A 24,604-nucleotide genomic window follows, 5' to 3' on the forward strand; every position below is an offset into this window, starting at 1 on the left:
CAAATGGTGCACGGCATAGAAATAAGAGTCAAGGTCACCTCAACATTCATCACAAACACTTGAAAACAATCCCTCTGAACATTTATACTCATTCAACTTATTGGTCAAAATATTTTTGTTCAGTTTGTTTGCACGACTATTCTAAAAGTCTCAATTAATTCCAGCTGCTTCCTTTTTTTTTTTTTAGGAGTTTCATGGGAATAGTGGACTCAATAAAAAGCAGATTACATATCAGCACACTGAGTAATGCATGAGTTGGTGCCTGCCTTTTTGGGGAAACTCGGAATTTTATATTTTACTCTACTTCCTTTTCTTTGACTACAAAAGCCCTCTATTGCTATATATACACGTCATTTTGTAACATGCAGAAAAAGGAAGACATTTTCTGAATAATCTTAAGTCACATGAAAACTGTGCATGTTGCACTTTTGAAGTGAGAGTGCACCATGTGAATAAAACGGATACACCACATTTCCTCATGCTGTTGTTGAAGACATTCATTTACTTAACTGCTGACTGTAGCAGGCTTTTAGTGGGGTTAAGAATTGTTTAGTAAAGAAGGCCATAACTACAAAGCTCTGTGAAATGACTTAATAATGTCATTGCACTTGTTGAATCTTCTTCTTCTTTTCCTTTTGGCTTGTCCCGTCATTAGTACAGCTCAAAAGCAAAGTGGGACAAAAGGAAAGGATAGAGAAAACTTGAGAAAACTAAAAGGTAGCAACACAGGAAATTAACTTAAATAAAGTGCTGCAAATTTACATGACCAGTTTTGTTGGGTTTTGGGCCCCAAGGGCAAGAACAGAAAAGAGCAAAATGAGAATATTTCATTCAACAAGCTGACAAACCTAAATAAACTGGCTCAAGAGGCAGTGTATATTTTGGTATCGTTTCATTTTTGAACTTCCATCCGTCTATTTTTGTTTTGGTATGTTTGGTTAATCTGCATGCATGCATGCATGCAATGCTCTGTGGTAGGAAGTGATGGAGGCAACACATTTATACCACCATGTTGAGTAATGAGCAAATTACAGCATTTTCATTCGTCTGAAAAATAATCAGATTACAGTGATTTATTCAAACCAAAAATAGTTTTACATTATCAGTGTCTCTTACCGGGTACTAATTTGGCGATTTGAGGAAAGAGCGATTTGTATCTATTCTCTAAAAAGATGGGGAAGTAATTTTATTACACAATGCACAGTGACGGTGCAGTACCGTAAAAGCCCAAGAAATGCACGATTTCATTGTCACCACATTATATGATTATTTTACTAAGTAAAAAGTGTATTTGATTGTTGTTACTTTTTATTAACACATTAAAGGGCCACTGTCATGAAATGCATGATTTTTAGTATGTCATAAATGAAAAAAACTGCAACCGACATGGACCCATGCGTTTTTTCGGGAAGGTAGCTCGTTTTTCCTTCGTGTTAGCCAAAATGCCGGCTCGTTGATTTGCTGGACATTGCTTGAACACTCGGGAAGATGGATTTACCCTTCATAAGTTTGCAAGAGACCCAATTCGTCATGAAAAATGGATTGAAGGGGTACAATGGAGGAGAGCTCCGGTAACTTCACTCGGTTGTCTGATGTTCTCTTCTTCGAAAAGACCTTCCGTGTCAGAAGGGGCGTATTCGTCTCCCATAGTAGGGTCCACCGCGTGCTGTCAATGGCGAATGTCTGGGGTGACGTCACGGACAGGGGATGCAGTCAATATGGCGACCACTAGGATGTCGTCGAATGACAGTTCCGCAACTTTGCGCATGAATGACGCGCTCTCCGCTCAGATATATTTTTTCGTATATACATTGAAGTGAATAATGTATTATGTATTTTTCATTACAATATCTATTTTAGAATGTTTATAGGGACCACACTTGACCTTTAAGAATACAGTTTTGCTGGTGTTTTAAACACGCAATGGATTGTAGGTTATTATTCATACCAAAGTGTACGGTCATAGATTGGTCATGGAGGGTGAGGTCTGACACACTGAAGGACTTGCAATAACCACCCATCCATCCATTTTCCAAGCCGCTCATCCTCGCAAGGGTTGCGGGAGTGCTGAAGCCTATCCCAGCCTACTTCGGGCGAAAGGTGGATCAGACACTAAACTGGTCATCAGTCAGTCGCAGGGAACATACTTGCAATACTTAAATAATATTTACATTGAAAAGTGAGAACTTCCAAGTTTGTCTGGACGCCGGAATGTGAGCTAGTTGAACGTGCTGCATGGCTAACTTGTTGTAGTTTTTTGGCCGGCCTGCCCGCAATGAAAAAAAAAAAACACCCAAAGTAAATAGAGAAGGAAATTTCAACTGTTGATTTTTTTGCTGTTTGTAAGCCTGCACGACCAATGGTCAAGCAGAAGAAGAAAGATATAACCTCCTTGAAAATTCACTACATTGACGACAGGGATTGTCAAATGAAATTTATTGGTTTAGATTAAGTTGCAATTCATGATTGCACTTTGTAATAGCATATCTACTTACTTAGGCCTTTCTAAAGTTGATTTTTTTGGGGGTGTATATTATATATTTTATCATTGAGTCTGATTGAACGATTCAATTTGAACCCTTACAAATTGTTTCTTGAAAAGTAGTACAATATTAAGAAAAAATGTAACATGAGAAACAATCATGATTAGTAATCACAACTACAATATTGATCAAAATAATTGATTATTATTTTGGCCATAATCCTGTATTTCTAGGATGTAGCGAAGCGGGCGGGGTGTAAATTGGCCAGACCTCGACTGATCCTCTGCTTTTCTCCTGACAAGATTCCGGGAGTGTCGATGATGCTGATGCTCTCCAGGACAGGATTGGGCAACTGGGCACACATGAACCTGTTTGGGAGGGGTTGAGGGGGACACCAAGTACAGTGTGAAGAAGAGGAGAAAAACAAATGAAAGGAGAAAAGTAGAGCAGAAACAGCAAGGGTGAAAGGGATGTGGGGGACAAAAAAAAGAGATCAGTGTGTACATAAGTTGAATTGTAAAAATGGAGCGTCAAATAACTTGTTCTTAATAATTTGAAGAACACCTGTCAACCCTGTTGAAATGAGTTGGTGTTTGAAATTGTTTAAACCCACTGGCATGAAGAGAATTTAGATCCATTTTTCCAAGCTGCTTATCCTCACAAAGGTGCTGGAGCCTATCCCAGTTGTCAACAGGAAAGAGGCAGAGTATACCCTGAACTGCTTGCCAGCCAATCGCAGGGCACATGGAGACAGACAACAGTCGCACTCGCAATCACACCTCGGGGCAATTTAGAGTGTCCAATAAATGTTGCATGCCTTTGGAATGTGGGAGGAAACCGGAGTGCCTCGAGAAAAGCCACAGGGAGAACATGCAAACTCCACACAGGGAGGGCCGGTATTGAACCCAGGTCCTCAGAACTGTGAGGCCAATGTTTTACGTGTCGCTGTATTGGGGAGTTTTCCACTTTAAAAGGAAAATTCCGGTGGTCTGGCGTACCAATGTTCCAATAGGTCATGTAATATGTACTCGAGCTCCCCAGTCAGCGAGCTCGCGGCTCCGTCATTCGGCGGAGCTCGCTTGTCAGACTGCGCGTCATTCCGGCCGAAGAACCACCTGAATATTCAACATTATTTACAGCCACAGGTTGAAATCTGTATGGAAGTATTCCTCAGTCTTCCCAATACTGCTATTTCTTCATCAGATGAGGATAAATCCGAGAAACCAGCACTGAGCATAATGGTGTCCCATGTCGCAGGGTTCATACTCAGTCTGACCCATAGATATGTCAGTCTCTATTCTGGCTTTTTTGGCTTTGCGGCAGTAGAGATGAAAAGTGGGCTGTGATGCCAAATGTAGCCAGCTATGAAGTCTTCCTTTCCCAACAGTGGTAGTTTTTAGCAATGTCACTGTCTGGGAACATGACTGCAAACACTTTCGAATTATTTTCAAAAGGTTTGTAATTGTAATGGCTGCAGATCACTTTTAAAGTCCACATGATCTCTGCCTTTAACGAGTCCGTCTTCGTGTATTGAACTACGTTCATAAAGCCTGACTTCTGGCTGGACAACTGTAGGTGCGCATTAGGGATCGCAACCGGCAACAAATAACCGGTTATAACCGTTTTTTTTTTTTTTTTTTAAAAACCAAAACCGTAATCGGACTTTCGAAATCGGTTAAAATTTCCAATAATTTCTTCCGGTTCCGGTACTCCACATTTCGCTATTTTTTTCAACATCATTTCCACTTTTTTCAAGTTTCGCTGTTAGAGTAAAGTTGGACTCAAAAGAACATTCAGTTAAATCAAAAACATTAAACATGGCATCGAGGAAACGCTCCAAAGTATGGGAGTAAACTTGTTTTATTGGCACACATCAAAACACTACTCGCATAACAGGGGGGGGGACTCTGTGAACTCGTCACTCCGGAAGAGCAACAACAAAAACAATCCGTGCAGAACCCCGCACCCCAACTCGAGGTCCTGGGGTGAATTATGTAAACACTATGGTACTGTTTTTTTGCTACAGCTGTTCAGTTAAAACCAGTTATGAAAGTAAGCGGTTTTTTGCGATCCCTAGTGCGCATGCACTGCTAGTACCACTCCCTGAAGTTGATGCTTCACTATCTTGATATTTTAGAAACAGATTCATACCAACGGAAAATGAGAGAGTCTTCGCCAAATCAGCGTGTCTCCTGTTTTTGCGGTGCGACTCCAGCGTTTTGACGCCCATCTTTTCAAGCTGGTAACTCTGCTTCCACAGATGGCAGTAAAACATGTGCCGATCTTTTCAATCTCGACGAACCCAGCTCCCAAACTCCTTACTTTCAACCCAAGCTTCTTGAAAAATGCCCTTTCCCGTGATACAAGTTGGATCGATGAAAGAACTACGCTACGTCGTAACGAAGTGAAATGCCTACTCACGGAAAAAAAACAATGGAATATCGACAAGATGGCGACTAGTTGTCAACACGGTGACTTCCGTTGAGAATTTCCGGCTGATTTGGACGCCAGATGAATCGCAATTTTTTTTTTTTAAATAAAAGATAAATTTATTTTTTTAGGGAGAATTTTGGCGGTAGAGGTCCTCGCTTTGATTTTTTTTTAATTTAGGGGCTTGACCGGTTTTCGCGGATTTTAAGGACTTTTAGGAGCCCCTAAATGCACCTTCGAAAATTTAGGGGTTTTTAGGGACTTTTCGGGCCGCGTGCGAACCCTGCATGTAATCGAGTGTTTGGAACGGCACGTAACACGTTACATCCGCGCACTAAGGTCATGTGACTCACAAAAATGGCGGCGCACCTGAAAATTCGTAATTGTCAATAAATATCTTCTCAAAAGATGATTAAATGAGGGAGGATTTAACATCACATGATCAAGATAGCGTACATACTACATGACCTATTGGATACATTGTACTCCAAACCACCGGAATTTGCCTTTAAAATCAAGGTGAGAGCAGGTCAAAAAGCAAGATATAATAAACACAGACATAGCCAGTACAAAATGAGTTTTTTTTCCCCTGAACTCATGCTGTTGCAGTCGGGACAAAGAAGGCAATTGTCAAGAGAGCCTTTAGCTTATAGAAGGACTTGTTGCTTTCAGGCCAACTGAAGCAACACTCAAAACAAGAGCTCAGAGGCAGTGGGTCATGAGACTCCGGCCGACTTGCTTTTACTTTCATGCTAAAACCACATGAAGGCATGCGCACACAGAACCACACCACAAATCCTAACAGGGATCTCATACCACACAATGAAAATAACAAAATCCAAGGAAGTATGAAAATTGAGCATGTAACATACGCTCTGACATTATAATACTACACTGTTTGGTATAGATGAACATGGAGGATTTCTCCTCCCATCTGTTATACTTTGGAATTTTGGCCCAGGGTTTACAATTTAGCAGTCGTTCCCAACAGTTTCCATTCAGAGCTTGTCAGGAAAAAAATGAAGCGAGGAACTGGAATTCTATGAACTGAGACACATCAGGCCCTTGGAACTATGCAAGATCAGTCACTCTTCAAATATGTATGAAGTGGGTGCAAGAACTTGAAGCCACACATGTCTGCTAAAATAACACCAAGGGTTAATATCCATGTCCTGTGACGGAAGGTTAGCCCTTGGCCCATGCCTCTCTTCGTGACCTATGACCTTCCCCCATACATCGTAAACCCCACTTCCTGTTGAGAAAGAGGAAACATGCTAGGAGGGTGCTAGGACTTGAGGCATAGGACATTTGTGTCATGTTTCTAGGATTACAGTACTGTATCTCTTTTAAAATTCAACTGTCATTCATGTGCAAAAGTAACCCTATATTTACTTCTTTTTGGCTATATCTACATGTACTCTAGTGTGGATTTGCCTCCTTACTTGCTTGAGGCTGTGTATGCCTCAGATTCAGGAAAAGTGCAGAGTCAGTCTCCTGGAATTAAAGGACAGGAGAAGGACAGGACGAACCGGGACCAGTGCGGAACTTACACTTTGCCGACTCAGTTTTTACAGATAGAACCTCACAGTTTGGGGCCCCCGAATGCCTGTTGAGGCATTTTAACTACAAAGGCAGGAGGGCAAGAAATTGATGCTTTATATGTGAATGTAGGGCAGACATTTAGCCTAAATGACTCAAGCTACAAACCCCAATTTAATTTACTGACAGACATTACCCATCCATCCATTTTCTTAGCCACTTATCCTCAAGGGTCACGAGGAGTGCTGGAGCCTATCCCAGCGGTCAATGGGCAGGAGGCGGGGTACGCGCTGATCAGGTTGCCAGCCAATCGCAAGGCACATCGAGACAAACAGCAGCACTCTCTATCACACCTACGAGCTATTTAGAGTGTCCAATTAATGTTGCATTTTTTTGGGATGTGGGAGGAAATTGGAGTGCCCGGAGGAAACCCACGCAGGCACGGGGAGAACATGGAAACTCCACACAGACGGGTCCGGGATTGAACCCGGGACATCAGAACTATGAGGCCAACACTTTTCCAGCTGATTCATTGTGCCGCCCTTTCGGACATGATGTAAAATGTAATATATATGAGGTTGAGGTGAGGTAACTCAGGTTACGAATAATCTGCTTTACAAACAATACTTGTTACGTCCAAAAATATTGTACAAAATTTCTAGCTATGTATTGTAAGTTTGGGACCAACCAGTAGAGGTTGGTATGGATGATCGTAAGATGTGATGTCAGGTGAAAACTGTGGTCTGCGAAGGAGCATAATGGAAATCTGTTCCGCTTGTAAGCAGAAGTCCCGCCTCCAACTGAAATCATCTTAATCAAAAATCACGGCTGACAGTATTTACATATGTCATTTATTGAAATGTAGAGTCTCTTCAAAAAAAAGACAGCGAATGGTTAAAACTGCAATATAACAAACGGTGAAAATTTCATACCCCGGCACCTTCAGTAACTCAGATTTAACCAATAACCGGTAACTTAACCGATAATTTTACAGATAACCAGTAACTCAGGTTCCGTGCCACTCGATACAAGCAAAACTGACACATTCAATGTGGGAGATGTACTGACGTATACCTACCAATAGTCAACACATTTATTACTAATGCTATAGAAATTGGAGCATGCTTTGCCTCTGAGCGGGGGGAGTGCCTGGCAATTTCTCAACAGACCTTAAACACCAAAGTGAAGCGAGGATTGGTCTAAGACACTATAACATCACCGCAGGAAATAGTTTTGGCCACAAAACACGTGGACGAAAGCTTCCTCAGGCTCGTCTATGTCCACACTGATCCGAAACAAATGCAAGAGAGCTCAGCACTCAACCTTCACCAACCTTATTGATTTACATTGCATTTTTGGATAAATTGCTAAAACGTTTCATCCGACCTAATCATTTAAGAATTACCTCGATCAGAATAAAACAACCAGGGAATAGAGGGTGGCACAGTTGCCAGGTTGAACCCGGAACACGACTTTATTCTATTTTCTCTAACATCTAGCAGAAGGCAATATGATGGCACCACGAGACTGGCATTGGCAAACTACGGCAGCAACGTGAAGATCAATTTTACGGTCTAAGCTTATGTCTAATATTGTACAGAACTATGTGCTAACGAGAACTTTATTCATGTCTCGTTCACAACATGAACTCGCATGATGATACACTTCAAAACAGTATCTTAATATTTGTCACAGTACGGCATACAGCATATATTCTCCAACATACTGTGCAGAAAAATGTCATCAAATAATCGACTTTGACTCAACTTTCATCGTGTTCTTGTCAACTCCAAAAGAAATCTTGACCCATGAAACCGAACCTTATGGGCCCCTCCTCTCAGCTGACATATTCAGTAATGTATTCATTCATTTCCAGTTTTTGGACCTGTCCTGTGTGCAGGTGTGTATTAGTTTCTGTAGTCAAGACACTTTTGGTTACTCTCCACTTTAATGCTGTTCCAAGCCACACACCTGTGAAAGGTGTACTGTATCAACCAAGCACTTCATTCCGGTTTTTCACAAATGCTCCTCAGTTACTCCATGTCATCCCTTCATGATAACAATAATTGTTAGAAGTGTAGTACATTTGCCACCATGGAGGCAATAACTAGTGTCTTGAGGGAGCAGCTCAACACCGTGCTTACCCATGCCAGCTCGCAAGCCACAGCTACAAGCGAGCTGGAGTAGTGAAAGAAAGGAGATCTGCAAGCATTTCCCACAATTGTACCAAAACAGCAGGGAAAACATAGAGGCTTTTTTCTTTTAATTTTATAAAACAGCTCAGATGTATTGGTTTCAGCGTATTCTATGATGAAATTGGTAAAACGTTCTAGGTAAGTGGTGGTCCAAACACTAGTCATACTTCCCAAGGGTCATTGAGCAAATGGTAAGTCTGACCGTGATTTAAAAGAAAGAAAACAATGCACTGGCAGCTGGCGACAACACCCATTGTTACCTTTGGAGTTTGGAGGGCTGAGGATCACATGACTACATGTTTATGTTCTTTATGACTAACCATTTCTGCCAAAAGCGAGTCTACTAGTTAAAGCATAAATGACATTTCAAACAGCTAAACTCTCATTTTTAGGCCCTATGTACTCTGTAGCCTTTTAAGATAATCATTTTTGAATCACTGTCTAAGACTGTATTAACTTATGGGGAGAAAAATTATGAAAATTAGACCAGGCATGGGCCAAAAAAACTCTCTCTCACCATCCCCTGTTGTTTCTGTATTTGCCTACAAATAGATGAGGTGAAGCTGTTAATGCACGATCATGTAAACTAAAGAAAATATTATACATTGACCAAAAGAGATTCAAATTACATCCAAAGTGAAACACAAGTCTAACACTTCAGGACAGCGTCCAAAAGGGTGACAAATGGTGGACAGATTGACAATGGTCTTTGTTTATGCACAATCTTATCTGGTTTCCTCTCACATCTCTAATGCACTCGAACGGATGGTTCACTGTGAAGTCTGACACCACCGCTAATTTGAACGTCTTAGCTGAGTTGCGTTGTTTTGTATTTCTTATCTAGATTTATGTTGTTTGGATAAATGTGGATGAAAGGGCAAACAATCTACAAAATTTCAGGAAGAGATTGTAATGGAAAGTGGAAATAGTGTGAGTAGATTGCTCTTGCTTGTCCTGCCTTGTGCATCAACAACTATGAAGGAGTATTAGGGTTACATGATATTATGGAAGCAGATAATTTTTAAGAAATATATAAAGACTTTCACAAAATTTTCTTCATATAGCTATTCTGTTCAATGAGCCGAATGGAGCACGGAAACTGGTGGAACAGAGTGTTCCCTTGCCCTTCTGCGGTTCATTCATAGCATTTAATGTGCATGCTTTGTGTCAATTAATTCTCGAGTCATTATTTTATCAGTTTCATTATTTACTAGCTATGGTATTCTATTTGCTCCGGTGTGATAATTTTGGTTTCGATGTGACATCGTGAGTGTGTACATCGTCAGTATTGACCTGCCTACACAGGCAGTGTGTGGGGCAATGTAAGCTTCTTCTGCTTACGGATAAAAAAAAATCCAATTGTTCCTCGCTGCCTAACGAGCACCATCATATGGTATCTTACATACACGCTAAAAAGGTGTGCTGGCATGCATACAAACAGTGGAACCAGTGTGTTTAAGTCATACAACAGTAGTGCACATAAGGTGAACTGTTTATTTTGGAGAAAATTTAAGACTTAAATGTATCTTAAGGTTGCAAAAATATGGTACATATCATCTATTGGTACATTAATACTGCATCCATTATTTGCGCATTTTCGTTATTCGTGGTGGTGCAAGGAACGTAACCCTTGCAAATAATGGGGGAACACTGTACGATAACGTTAACAGAGGCAGGACAACACTAAAATATAAGATAAGGATGGAACCAATTAGTAAACAAGTCAACTTTTCTAAGTTTGACGTTGATTAAACAGTCAGGTGTTTTTGCCATTTCATCTTCCAATCGGCCAATTTAAAGTGGACTTTCGACTCGCCCATCTGTTGTCCAGAGTTTATCGCTCTTTACCACTCTGTGGAGCAGTGAAATGTCCTTCCAACATGGCAACATAGTCCTCATTCATCTGTATCGGTCCAAGAGTACAAAAATAAGTTGGTTGTGGATGAGAATACTAGTTAGCCTCACTGGCTTTGGCTAGTCCAATCACTGGTAATCTTAAAATGTGATGGCACCATGAGACTGGCATTGGCAAACTACGGCAACAACACGAAGATCCATTTTACAGTCCAAGCTTATATCTAATATTGTACAGACAACAACCATGTGCTAACGAGATCCTTATTCATGTCACATTCACAACATGAACTCGTATGACGACATACTTCATAACATTGTCTAAATATTTGTCACAGTACGGCATATAGCTGTACTGTGCTAAAAGTTTAGAGAATATTTTGTATCAAAAATTAGACCAGCATTGAAAAGAAAAACTTGAGCAGGGCTCCCACCAATTACAACAACTATATTCAGCGTAATGGTGAGTTATATTGTAATAATCTTTTCTTTTTTCTCCCCATGCCGCTCTGTCGAAGTTTGTCTTTAAGTAAAACAAGTCAGCGCTGCCAAAAAAAAAAGAAAATGTTGGTGACCACCATACTGGGCAGAAAAAATAATGATGTCATCAAATAATCGAGTTTGACTCAACTTTCATTGTGTTCTAGTCAACTCCAAAAGAAATTTTAGCCCATTTAACCGCTAATTTAAGGAAATTCTGCCACTCCAGGACCATGATGTGAAGTTTAACAGAGAACACTCACTTCTCCCACTCAGTTTAAAAGCAATTGACCCCTCCGTGGATGATGCGCAATCTGCGTCACTGACCAATCAGAGGCCAGGGATATGCATAATCTTAGACTCAAATCTCAGACAACGCTGGCTGGATGGTCCAGTATAGCTTCTGTTGGCGTTTTATCGCGTATTTGGGTTCTTTAACAATAGATATGGTTAAGCGGTGTAGTCACGGACTTTATAATAGTGACGACAGGTATCCTGAAAGGCCAGTTGGTGGAGTTCAATTCGTACCCTTTCCAAAACCGAAGACCCAGTACGAAAAATGTCTTTGATGGATCAAACTTTGTGGAAGACCGCATCATCAACTGAATCCATCTAAAATCAACCGGAACAGAAGGCCGAGTACGAAAAATGTCTTTGATGGATAAAACTTTGAGGAAGACCGCATGATCAACTGAATCCATCGACCGGAACAGATATGTTTGCACGAAGGTAAGTCCTATATTTGATTTTCAATACATGTCTCATATAAATGAATTAGCAGTTCTTCGCTTGCATAATATAGCTACGTGTGAATGATTGTCACACTTGATCTGTGTTGAGCGATATTTTGCGATGATCTTACTGCACAAAGGTGTCCCATTGTTCGCGGCTAATTAGCTAAGGTAAACCGAACTCGCAGTCCTAAAAGCCTTCGACGTGCACCGAGACATCAAGACTGAAGGAAGGATGTTTGAGGACACTAAAGTAGTGATTGTCGTACTCGGTCGGGACTTGCGTAGGTTCGGGACTAATTCAAGAATAATTATTGAGGGGAGCGCGTGACGTTACACAAAGAAAACGAGAGAAACAACTTGTAAATCAACCCTCGCCTTCTTTTCCTTCATACGGTGGTTCACAAACGGCTATACAGATATACATACAGATTCTGCACACAAGTGTGATATGTAACACGAAAATAGGAAACTGTCAATGACGAATTCGTCTTTGGGTTATAATATATTATGTGGCTTCTCGGTCTTCCTCTGACTCTGGAAAGATCTCGCGCTAATATCAATGGTTTCTCCGTCGATATGCATGTAAATACCATTGAAATACCCCTCGCTGAAATACTTGAAGCCCTGCTATCTGCTTTTCAAGGATATTTCACTGTTAGCTAAGAATGCGAGTGAGAAATCAGCAGGTAAATCGGACAGTTTCGCTCCATTTTTTTTATTGCTGTGCCGATATTTTTGATAATTGTTTGTCTGACGTCAGCGCAGGTGGCGTTCAGGAGGCGTGGTTAAGTGCCCTGTACGCAGGGGTCAATTGTCACTGTCCTGCATTGCATTTTACACATCACGCATCTGATTGTGAGACGCTATGATGCTGTGTGAAAGCGCACAGTCAAGGCAATATCTTGCTTGGCTTCGGTTCTGCATCAAAACTGCAGCAAGTATTAGAGGTTATAAATGCATCTCCTTGAAAAAATATAACTTAATTCCTCTGATTATGACATTATCAGTAGTATTCAGTTTTTTTTCATCCTAACAAAACAAATTATATCTATTTATTGTGCAACAATTAAGGGGAGGTTTGAATCATCGGGCACAAACCACCCCCATGATGGGAATAGGAGCTAGGATGAGAGGGACCCATCCATTGGCTACAGAAAGCAGTGCGATAAACACACTACTTTTCCACATCTGATGACACGACAAATCCACATAATCCAGGACAGATTAACATGCTTGAACCTATCAACATGCTAGCTCTTGCTACGAATCATAGATCAGAGCAAAAGTGATGCGGTTTTAAAAAAGGAAGTTAATTTCTTAAAGTCCCATACAGGGAGGTCATATCAGTACAAGTAAAATTTTGACTGACAGATTTAAATTCCCATTTTTTCCCAAAACAGGATATTTACAGGGGATATTAATGAAAGTCAACACACTCCTGTTTGAAGTCTATACAGCCCATATTGTGATAGACAAAAAGAGACCATGAGAAATTATTTATAACGTTTTCCACTATTAATTTTACTTATAACCTGTAAGACAACAGTTTTCTTTAAAATATACAGTACATCTTTTTTAGGGGTCGAAGAGGTAACAGTAAACTGAAACAAATGTGCACTCATAACTTGGATGTGGCTGTCCTTACAATTAACCATTAACATTGAAACGCCTGTTAAACGGGAGTCAGTCACTGATTAATTCCACATCCATTTAGGGCTTTTCTTGACGTGATTTCTTTTTTATTACTTTGCTTTATAGCAACTTACTGTTGTTTCAAACTGTTCATAAGTACATCAATTTTGCAAAAGACTCAGTTACCTCTGGGGGAAAAAAAAAGCTCAAAGCATGACATTGCCATGACCATGCTTCACTCAGGGTATGGTGTTTTTTTTTTGTTTTTTTTTGGTAATGACAGGTGTTGCTAGCCCACCACATACCTTTTGGAATTACAGCCGAAAAGTTCAACCTTGGTTTAAGTAGACCATAACACACTTTACACAATTGACAGATTTTAATAATGGCCCATGAAAACCAAGGTAGAGTAAATTGTCTTGTACAAGTGTGAGGTCAAAAAGTGATTGGGTTTCAGAATTGTGTACCTTGGTCTCATTTTATTATATCACAAAAACTTGAAATTTAAACAGGAGTCTGTAGTTTGGATGTGTGATCCTTGACACCCCAACTCTGATTTCTTGGGAAATGCTCATGCTGAGTCAGTCCTGTTCAAAACGTGTGACAATGTCCGCCAATGACGTGTGAACCTTGAACCTGCTGTAATAATGTCATTGCACAAGACCTACTCAGAACAAGACAATAAGGGAGGTGGCTTTTCTACTGCCTGTGATAAGAATGGAGAGTTTGGAGGTACAAAACGTGGAACCTGCTGCTTGGCAACATAACTGCAAATCTATCTTCAGTCAAAAAGCCACTTAGAAAGTGTGTCAGTGCCTGTACCAGGTGTTCCCATAGTAAGTGGATCAAGAAGAGCAAATGAACAAGGACGAGGCTAACATGACCTGGCGAAGTTTGCTGGAAAGTGAAAGGAAAATGGACTTGCCACACCCACGGGGGAACTTCCATTCAATTTCTTTACAGTACAGCGTAACACCGATAGTGTCGTCGGTGAACTGGAGCCGACCTTCCCCAGCCCAACTGACTTGGGGTACACATTGGAGGGGTCGCTGACAGGGACTTGGACACAATCAAGCAGTCACACCTATGTATATTTTACAGTCTTAAAGATTCATGTTTTGTTTTGTTTTTTAATACCAAAAGAGAATACTTAAACTCCACACACGGCGGCTGGATCCCAGATTCAAACGTGGAACCTCGAAACTGTGAAACAGACGTGCTGACTAATCGTGCTTGACTATTTCCTAAAAAAAAAAAAAAACAACCTCATATTTGGGAAGTGATTAAAGTAGGAACCTCGCGCAAACGTGACACAACTGACACACTTGTGCAACAGCCTGTTGCTCAGTGTGGACTGAGTAAGGGCGTTTGTGGGTGGGGAGGGTTCTACCGCGTGTACTCGTAACTAGCTAAGGATATTTGAACATTTATAACACATTGAAACATAATCCGATACAAAACATTGACCATTTGCTTGGCTTTTTAAAATAGACCGTAGTAGTTGTTTGTGTGTGTACCTGTTCAGGAAGGCGTTTCCAAAGGCGTTGAGTTTGCGGAAGGGCTTCTTCGGGTCGACGACCAGCGCGTTACCAGGAATCACCCCGTCCTGATCCCCGTGCATCACCGCGATGAACGAGTCTGTGGTCGGCTCGGGCCCGATCCGCATACCGGGGAAGTCCTGCTCCATGAGGTGGCGAATGAAGGTGGTTTTGCCGGTGGAATACTGTCCCACCAGCAGCACCATGGGCTTGTTGTCGAAGTCGGCATCTTCGAGGGCAGGAGAGTGGAAGTCGTGGAATCGATACGTGTCCTCCAGAGGGAACAGTTTGGTCCGGTAAAGCTGCCGGAGCCCGTCCGCCACGTTCTGAAAAAGCTCGGGGTCCTTTTTTAAGGTCTTCCTGAACATGGTGTATGAACTTTATTGACACAACTGTGTCAAAATTCACCTTCGACGTTAACCTGGTGTAAATGGTGCGACGGTCTCGCGGCGTCTTGAATGTTCGCTGCCCGTCGGAATGAAGCAATGGCTGGGCGAGGTCTGGCAAGTTTTTGTCCCCACCCTCCGCAGTGCGAGCGAGCCGCACACCGCTACACGCTCCTCTGACGACGAGTCACTCGTGAATTTAAAAATACAAATGTGGAATAAACGATAAACGTTTAGTTAATTTATGTTGTATTTTCTATTTGTTTTATTGCTTGTAAGATGAATTACTTTGACGGGTTATGATGACGTCATTCTCGTCGCTTGGCTTTCTACGGCAAGGCAGGGCGGTCATATTCACTGTAATTTTCTCAAATGACAACCATAACCCAAGTTTGCAAATTTGAACTGTTCATGACAAGAAAGAGGATTAAGCTTCACTCTCTTTATGGGGGACTTAACCCACAAATATGGTCACATTTCCAGCTTCGTTGATCTGTTAAACGATGGTACAGCTAGGATTGTTACTATTACCATAAGATTGTGTACTTTAATTGATGTTCATATTTGTGGTGTGGAGTAGGTGTGTCAGAAGAATTTAACTTGGAGGTGGGACTGCATCAGGGATCCCCTCTGAGCCCCCTCCTCTTTGCGCCATAAATGGATAGGCTGACAGATGAGATTAGACTGGAGTCCCCTCGGACCAGGATGTTGGCAGAGGATATTGTGATCTCCAGTGAAAGCAGGGAGCAGGTGGAGGAACAATTAGAAAGATGGAGGTATGCACTGGAAAGGAGAGGAATGAAGATTAGCTGAAGTAAAACAGAATATATATGCATGAATGAGAGAATGGACGGGGAAGAGTGAAGCTCCAGGGATAAGAGATAGCAAGGGTGGACAACTTCAAATACTTGGGTTCAACAATACATAGCAATGGAGAGTGTGGTAAGGAAGTGAAGAAACGGCTCCAACCAGGGTGGAACAGTTGGCGGAAGGTGTCTGGTGTTCTATGTGACAGAAGAGTCTCCACTAGGATGAAGGGCAAAGTCTATAAAACAGTGGTGAGGCAGGCCATGATGTGCGGATTAGAGACGGTGGCACTGAAGAAACAAGAGGAAGAATTTGAAGTAGCAGAAATTAAGATGTTGATGCACGAGATAGGCTTGGATGGAAAAAGATGACACGCTGTGGCGACCCCTAAACGGGACAAACCAAAAGAAGGAAAAGAAGAAGAAGAATTTTTGTGTTTATTTTCACAGGTTTCAGTTACGTCCTCTGGTTTTTGTTTAATTGTTTCGGGGTGTATTTGTCTTCTGGGTCCTCCTCCATTAATGTTCTAGCTTTTAACTATCTCAATCAAATTTTACCAACATATGTGCACTTCACTTTGTATCATAAATATATATACTATTTACGCACTAACGTGCTGTTTTGTGGGTATCTGCAGTAATATCTGCCTGGCACATTTTTTCAGTATTTCTCTGATTCATAACTGAAAGCCCAAATGAAGACTTTTTATGTCCGCTGTAAGTGTGACTGACATGTGGGTGGTACTTGCGTTAATGTAAGTCACCCAAATCTTTTCTTTTTTGGGTTTTTATTGCTTTTTAATTGAAAGTGCGTGAGAGAGAGAGAGGGCGAGAGAGCGGTGGCACAGTGGAGCATCTGGTTAGATTGTTTGCCTCACAGTTCTGAGGACTGGGGTTCAAATCCAAGCCCCGCCTGTGTGGAGTTTGCATGTTCTCCCCGTGCATGTGTGGGTTTTCTCCGGGCACACATGTTTTCTCCCACATCCCAAAAAAACATGCAACGTTTATTGGACACTCTAAATTGGCCCTAGGTGTGATTGTGAGTCTGACTGTTGTCTGTCTCTATGTGCCCTGCGATTGGCTGGCAACCAGTTCAGGGTGTACACCACCTCCTGCCCGTTGACAGCTAGAATAGGCTCTGGCACTCCTCATGACCCTTGTGAGGATAAGCAGCTCAGAAATCGACTGGATGGATATATAGGTATGTCTGTGGTTTGGTGTGTTATGTATGTGTGTTTATTAAGACATCTCTGTTCATTCATTTCCTTATTCCTCCACCGGTATCTGATAATTGGCACATGTTGACTTTAAAAATGAAGTGTCGTTGATTTGGTAGTTGGCATACTTCACGATACGTCAATTTTCTATAGCGCTTTTCCTCATTTGCATCGTAGGTGAGCTGGAGCCTATTCCAACTGACATTGGGTGACAGGCAGGATGCAGAATGGATTGACTGCTCACCAGCCAATCACAGGAGATATTTAGAAAAACATTCAATCTCTCATTCACATCTATGGATAATTTTGAGTCTTTAATGAATCTAACATGTATGCTTTGGAATGTAGGAGGAAGCTGGAGAAACTCATACAAGCACAGGGATAAACTCCATACACAGGAGGGGGCCGAGCTGAGATTGTGATAGAGACGTGCTACATTATCAACACGGTTCCCATTTAACCATACAAATGAACAAAAAAACAAAAATTGAATTTTTCCAGTTTATTTTATTGACAGAACACTTATAAAATATAAGAAATGCAATATGTAGGATGTACTGCACATATGGGTTGAGGATGATAAGAGGTGTCCCGGCCACAGATAACAGCAGCTCCACTGGAAGCCAAAGTTTTCCCATATGGAGATGCTGTTACATCTGGTGAGACCCAAAGAACGAGAACACAGATGCCGGGCAGCACGTGGGACCTGTTGGGAAGGTGGATGTGGTGGCATTCCATTGCAAGAAGACAATGCCAGGAAGGCTGGATCAGGTATTAGCTATCAGAACCAAACACGTCATCAAGTGTCACGTTTGTTTTCATTTCCATGATTACATTAAGTATGTGGACGAAGAGGTTCTATACAGGACATTTCACCACGTATATATCTCGAGTTTGAATTGGGAAATGGGTTATCCCTGCATTTGTTGTGATGAAATTTATGTTTCACCAACATCTTCCAGCCAGAAAACTGCTCTAATGCTGCCCTCTTTTGGTCTCAGTTTGCTGGGCGAAGAAATGATTCATATAAAATTACAGCCCTCAAGTTATCACATCACCCACGTGTCATAAACCCAAAGTCAAGTATCATTATATCTTTGGCTTTTACACCCTTTGAGATTACATTTCTACTCTTATGACGGCAATAAAATGAAGGTGATTCACCAGGAAAATGGAAGAAGAGGAATCAGTGCTGAAAGTCAATACAAGGAGCCATCGTATGAATGAATACATGTTACAAGTTCAGAATAAATAGTTTACATTTACATCATGATGGAGTTGTTTCACTTTTTTGTGTGAATTTTTTTCCGACAAAATCTTGCAGAATGCTTTCAATTGAGACTGATCTTTGACCCTTAACCCTGTCCTCAAGAGAAAAACAGGGCCATAAAGTAATTCCAGTTTGCACATTCACCTGTTTCCTTCACCTTGTTTTATAAAACAATCTTATCTGTTTTACAAAATGGATTGTCTTTCTCTCTAAGTAACTCATGAAAAATGAGTTACTAAGTTTTGTAAACATTTTTTGTTTTAACTGCATTGAAATGACTGAATTGTTCTTACTTACATTGAATATAATGCTCATTGAAAAATACTTAACTTGGATTATGAACAAATATTATGGATGCAGAGATTGTTTGAAAGATCTCTGCTGGGTTACAGAAATGATACGATAGGACATACTGTACAATAGTAAAAAAGTAAAAGATTATTGATCATATGCCAACCATTTTTCTCTTATCAAGCGTTCAATGGATTCCTTCCTTTGTATTTGGTCCACAAGTTTGTAGAGGTACTTGCAGACATCGTTAATGCACAACACAATTTTAAAAACATACGATACAATATACTATACATTTTGTAAGTCAAAAAGAACACCATAGATAAAATATAGATTATGTGATCGCATAAAAAGTTTATACTTACGAGAATGTTTTTGTCAGATGCAAGTAAAAAAACAAACAAAAAATAATAATAATAATTACACTTACAATACAAAGCCTGATCACCATATGGATTAGGTGGTGGAGAGCTTTCCTTAAAGGTGACAAGAAAAGAAAATGCTCAATAACTGACTGACTACTCCTTAAGATAGCAAGGTGGGCGAGAAAAAAAATTAATCATTACAATTACTGTAAATATGTAACAGACTCACCCTGCCCATAAAACTCAAAAAGCAAATGACAGTGTGGTCATTTTTGTGCACCAACAAGCACGAGTCATGTGAATTAGAAAAAACTAAAATAAAATTGAGAGAACAGACATGCAATTTCAAGGACTTTTAGGGATCAGTATTCCTTTTTTTTATTCTGGATCCAAAATTGTGATGACCTAAGCTAGTCAAGTGAGTTAATGACACAACGTAATAACGGATGTATAATTTTTCTGTAAAGTGACATTAGACATGTGCTTTACAATGGGTTGAGCTGATTACTAGTCTGGGATTTGTTTCAGGGCCTGAAAAATGAAAAATAAATAAAATGAAATACAAGCCGGCACGGTGCAGTGACTGGTTAGATGGTCTGCCTCAGAGTTTTGAAGATCGGGGTTCAAATCGGCTATGTGGAGTTTGCATGTTCTCCCCATGCCTGCGTGGGTTTTCTCTGGGCAGTCCTGTTTTTTCCTACATCCCCAAAACATGGATGGTAGGTTCATTGAAGTCTAAATTCCCCATAGGTGTGACCGAATATGAATGGTTGTTTGTTTCGATGTGCTCTGCCATCGGGTAGCAACCAATTCAGGGTGTACCAGGCCTCCTTCTCCAAAATAGCTGGGAAAGGCTCCAAGACCCGCGACCCTTGTGAGGATAAGGGGCTTGGATAATGAATGAATGAATGTTCTAAAAAGTGACATTTACACAATTTTAAAGCTCACCTCAGATCAAACAGATGGTTATAATTCTATAAACACTTTTGTAAAGGCAATAATGTAATATAAAGCAATTACATGTGTGGCCAACCTGCGGTTCTTGAGTCGCATGCGGCTGTTTGCCTCCTTTCGTGCTGCTCTCGTGAAGGCACAAAAGCATATCAAAGTACTGTTTATGTGCGTCTGTGCGCGCTCTATGCTTGAGTTTTTTACGGTTGTTACAGGCATTGTAACAAGCTCATCATCTGTGTGTGACCGTTGTGGGTCGATGTGCGAGTGAGACGGGACTGCACAGGCGTGTCCAGCGGATGGGTGAGAAGAGAAAAAAAGCGCAATGGCAACGGGTGAAGAGTGGCTTTATTGTTCCCGCCACCCAGCTCAGCTGTGCAACGAGAGAAGGGAGTTAAACCCGACGAGGACAACTTTGGCCCTGCAGAAGATGTATCCCCTGCGTCTCTTGACCACGGTCACGTGGCTGCAGCAGGAAAAGTTAGCGCAGTGTTTTCACAATACTGGCTTTTGCATCGAATGAAAATAACATGAAGTTTCCCAGTTGGATGGCAACCTTTTGAGAAAATAATCTGTCAATTTCGCTCTCAAAATGCTACAGAAATATGCACAGTGAAACAAAAATATGTGGATAAACACAAGACGTTTTTACCTGAGCTGGAGAGCTTTTTTTTTTTTTTTTTTTTAGCGCAACAGCCAGCCTCTCTTGCTTTTACGTCAGATGTCTATTGTGCATTTCACACCTTCAAATCTTCACTTGAGCTCACTCCACGCGAACATCGACCTGGAATTTCCAAAAGGGACTAAACTTCCTAGTCAAAAGTTGGTCACTTTGAAAAATCACACAGAAATCCAGATGCATTATTATTATTATTTTAATAATGAAGCATCCAGAATACTTGTATCATATCAAGAGGCTTGGAACATTCCAAGGGCCGAAAAGCCATTCAATGAAGGGTCATTTATGAACACAGGCCTCAGTGAGGTCGCTGAAATCTTGTGTCCTGAAAACAAAAATTTAAAACAAATGGTATCAGACCATCAACTGTTGAATAGTGAATATAGGACATTAGCATGGCTACTGATACACAATTGCACTCAGATTTCCAATCATATGAGTATTTTAGTGTTGCATTAGATGAGAGTTGTGACATACAAGACAAGACTTGGTTGAACTGGTACTTTGTCTGTGTGAGAGACAACGCCTTTAAATTTTAATAACTGTTCTGTTCATGGTACTATGTAGGAGTCGAGTTTCCTTGTTATGTTGGTGTGTGACATTCAGAACAAATCTGGCTGAGCAAAGCTATGTGTATGAGGATTGAATGATGTTCATGTGTGTGATGTAACTCTCTGCCATAATAAAGTAAAAAAGGTGCCTCTTCATCAAAACTGGTTGGCTACCCCTGTTAATTATTACAATCGCTAATGTTATTCGCATTTGGTTCTTTCTGACCTACATGCTGTTCCGTACCGTGGGGACGAAGGCGTGAGTAAGCTAACGTCTGGTCACAATTCACCTATCGTTCCAACACGGAAAGTGAAATAGCATAGGGCTGTTTTTTTTAAACGTTCAATGAAGGTTAAAATAGTAATATTTTAAGTAACGTGCATGTTTGCTGTCAGCGCGCTATTTTCCCCTTTGATCCCTCGAACCTCGCTCGACTCAAATGCTAACGTTAGCTTGGGTTCTTTGATTACAGGACTAGCCACATCAATGCTAATTTGAGCACCGTTCGTTTGTCGAAGTGTTAGACAGCCACACTCGACCTCGCAGTGGTAAGATAATTCTCATTTTCGAAAGGCTCGTTTATTTATTTGTGACTTAGTTAAACAGGCGTGAAGTTGGTTTTGAACCAAATTCCTGAACTTCAGTTAAGTCACATAGACAGTTGGCCCCAGTCTTAAATGCATTCATAGTGATGCAACTTTCGTCATTTGTGAGAGCCCTAGGGTAAATTGAATGTCAAGAAACTACATTATTGTTCGTTTCAGCTTAAGATGGCAGACTTATCAACGCTTGAGAGCCTTTTGGAGATGGGCTTCGACCGGAACAGGGCGTGAGTGACAGTGGATACTTGTATTTGTATACGACTTAGGAGGAGGAAGAAGGCTTAAACTGTCCCCTTATTTTCAGAGAGAGGGCTGTGGCCAGCACTGGCAACCAGGGGATCGAACAAGCCATGGACTGGTCAGCTGGAAGCACACATTAACAGTCAATAATGCACAAAATGATTGTGATTTTGAGGTATCACCAGAAAATTAATGAATTTGTTAGTTTACACGTGTGCTTTCTTCAGGTTAATGGAGCATGAGAACGACCCAGACATCGATGAGCCGTACAAGGCTCCTGTTCTGGAAGGAGTGGACAAAGACCAGACGGGCACAGAAGAGCCTTCGCTTGGGGACACAGCCGGAGGTACGTTTAGGCTGAAAGGGTAACTCATTTGTCCTTTAGAAAGCATCAAAATTTCAGTATTGGACACGCAAATATAAAATGCCACTTGGACATTTCATTTCACTTAAGCAAGTAATATTCACGACTTTGTTGTAGATTCCTTTGTATCCTAGTTATTCACATAAGTTTTATGTTTTTAGTTGGGAGTGGAGAAGGCAGCCAGATTGGTGAGGCTGTTAGAAAGCCCATGACAGAAGAGGAGAAACAACAGCAAGTCAAAAGGTCAGAGTTCACACATGAGTCAGTGTATGTTTAATGCAAATCACCATGGACAACCTTGCAATACGTGTGTCAGAAAAACGTTTTAATTTCCATTTCTATTGCTCTTTCACTGATTGGTACTGTCTTGTGTGCGCATCAGGCTGGAGGAGTTGATGCGGGCAAAACAGGCTGAGCGGAGAGAGCGAGAACGCGCTGAAGAGCTGGAGAAAGAAAAGCAGCGGAGGAAACAAGGCCAAGAGCTACAGCAGATTCGCAATAAGCTCCAAGACGATGACATGAGGAAGCTGGCTGAGCTGCGGCAGAGAGAGAAGATGGAGGACAAGTTGGCCAGGTAAGGTCCCCATGAACATCTGAGCAGGAAATGGTATGGTATGGTCATATGTTACTGTTAACTTTGTTCATCTCCACTAGGCAAAGGGTTAAAGAGAAGATAGCACGAGACAGGGAGGAAAGAGCACAAAAGGTAGTTTGACACTTATTTTTTTTTTTTTTTTTGGGTGTGTAGAGGCAATCTTGACTGGAATTTTGCTTACCTTGTTGATAAAAGTTTGGAAGTGGAGGAACCTCAAGCACAAGTACTACTTCGGTCCAGCCCAGCCCACTGTCACCCACCAGTCAGGGCCCACCCCCCATAAAGAAAGAGTATGACGAGTCCAGAATACAGGTGAGGCCCTCATACATATAGAGATGAAAGTGGACTTTCGTGAAAATTCCTGAAAATACAAATGTGAGCACTAGGGGGGTCCGGGGGCATGGCCCGCCCTGGAAATTTTTGAAAAAAAATGGATGGCTGTGGTGCATTCTGGTGATATCTGTGAACAAAATTCAGACACAAACTTGAAAATAAAATTTCTAAATCCTGACCAAAAAAAAAAAAAATTGGGCAGAAGTTCCCCAAGGGCCAAGCCCAGATTTTTTTGCCCCCCATGCCCCGATCACTGGATAGCACAAAATCACATTTGTCATTAAAATATGCCATTTTATCTCAAGACAAATAAATTAAGTGAACTATTCAGTAAATTTTTCCCACATTATAAATATTATAGTATAGATATAGAATATACACGAAAATATATCCTAGAATTTCTACACTGTACAGGAAAAACATGTTAAAGTTGATCTGTAGTAATTACTATTAACGTTTAAAGTCTCAAACTTTTTACATCGCGTTGTACTGATACACTCGACCACAGTGCTCACTCTTCTTCTTCTTCTTTTCCTTTCGGCTTGTCCCGTTAGGGGTCGCCACAGCGTGTCATCTTTTGCCATCTTAGCCTATCTCCTGCATCTTCCTCTCTAACCCCAACTGCCCTCATGTCTTCCCTCACCACATCCATAAACCTTCTCTTTGGTCTTCCTCTCACTCTTTTGCCTGGCAGCTCCATCCTCAGCATCCTTCTACCAATATACTCACTCTCTCGCCTCTGAACATGTCCAAACCATCGAAGTCTGTTCTCTCGAATCTTGTCTCCAAAACATCCAGCTTTGGCTGTCCCTCTAATGAGCTCATTTCTAATCCTACCCAACCTGGTCACTCCGAGCGAGAACCTCAACATCTTCATTTCTGCCACCTCCAGTTCAGCTTCCTGTTGTTTCTTCAGTGCCACCGTCTCTAATCCGTACATCATGGCCGGCCTCACCACTGTTTTGTAAACTTTGCCCTTCATCCTAGCAGACACTCTTCTGTCACATAACACACCAGAGACCTTTCGCCAGCTGTTCCAACCTGCTTGGACCCGTTTCTTCACTTCCT

The 24,604-nt window shown here is 41.2% G+C and overlaps 1 protein-coding gene across 1 annotated transcript in view; it reads right to left on the reverse strand.

The window, feature by feature from the left end:
• Window positions 1-15,608, reverse strand: part of ehd1a (EH-domain containing 1a) — a 31,222-nt gene extending 15,614 nt beyond the window's left edge. The window contains exons 1-2 of the mRNA XM_061834969.1: window positions 14,865-15,608; window positions 2,754-2,851 (exon numbers count right to left, since the gene is read on the reverse strand). Of these exons, the coding sequence (XP_061690953.1) occupies window positions 2,754-2,851; window positions 14,865-15,253 (487 nt within the window). The 5' untranslated portion in view covers window positions 15,254-15,608. The remainder of the gene's footprint in view (window positions 1-2,753; window positions 2,852-14,864) is intronic.
• Window positions 15,609-24,604: the final 8,996 nt, after the last annotated feature.

The sequence above is a fragment of the Syngnathoides biaculeatus genome, chromosome 11 (genome assembly GCF_019802595.1).
Source record: "Syngnathoides biaculeatus isolate LvHL_M chromosome 11, ASM1980259v1, whole genome shotgun sequence".
Taxonomy (NCBI): domain Eukaryota; kingdom Metazoa; phylum Chordata; class Actinopteri; order Syngnathiformes; family Syngnathidae; genus Syngnathoides; species Syngnathoides biaculeatus.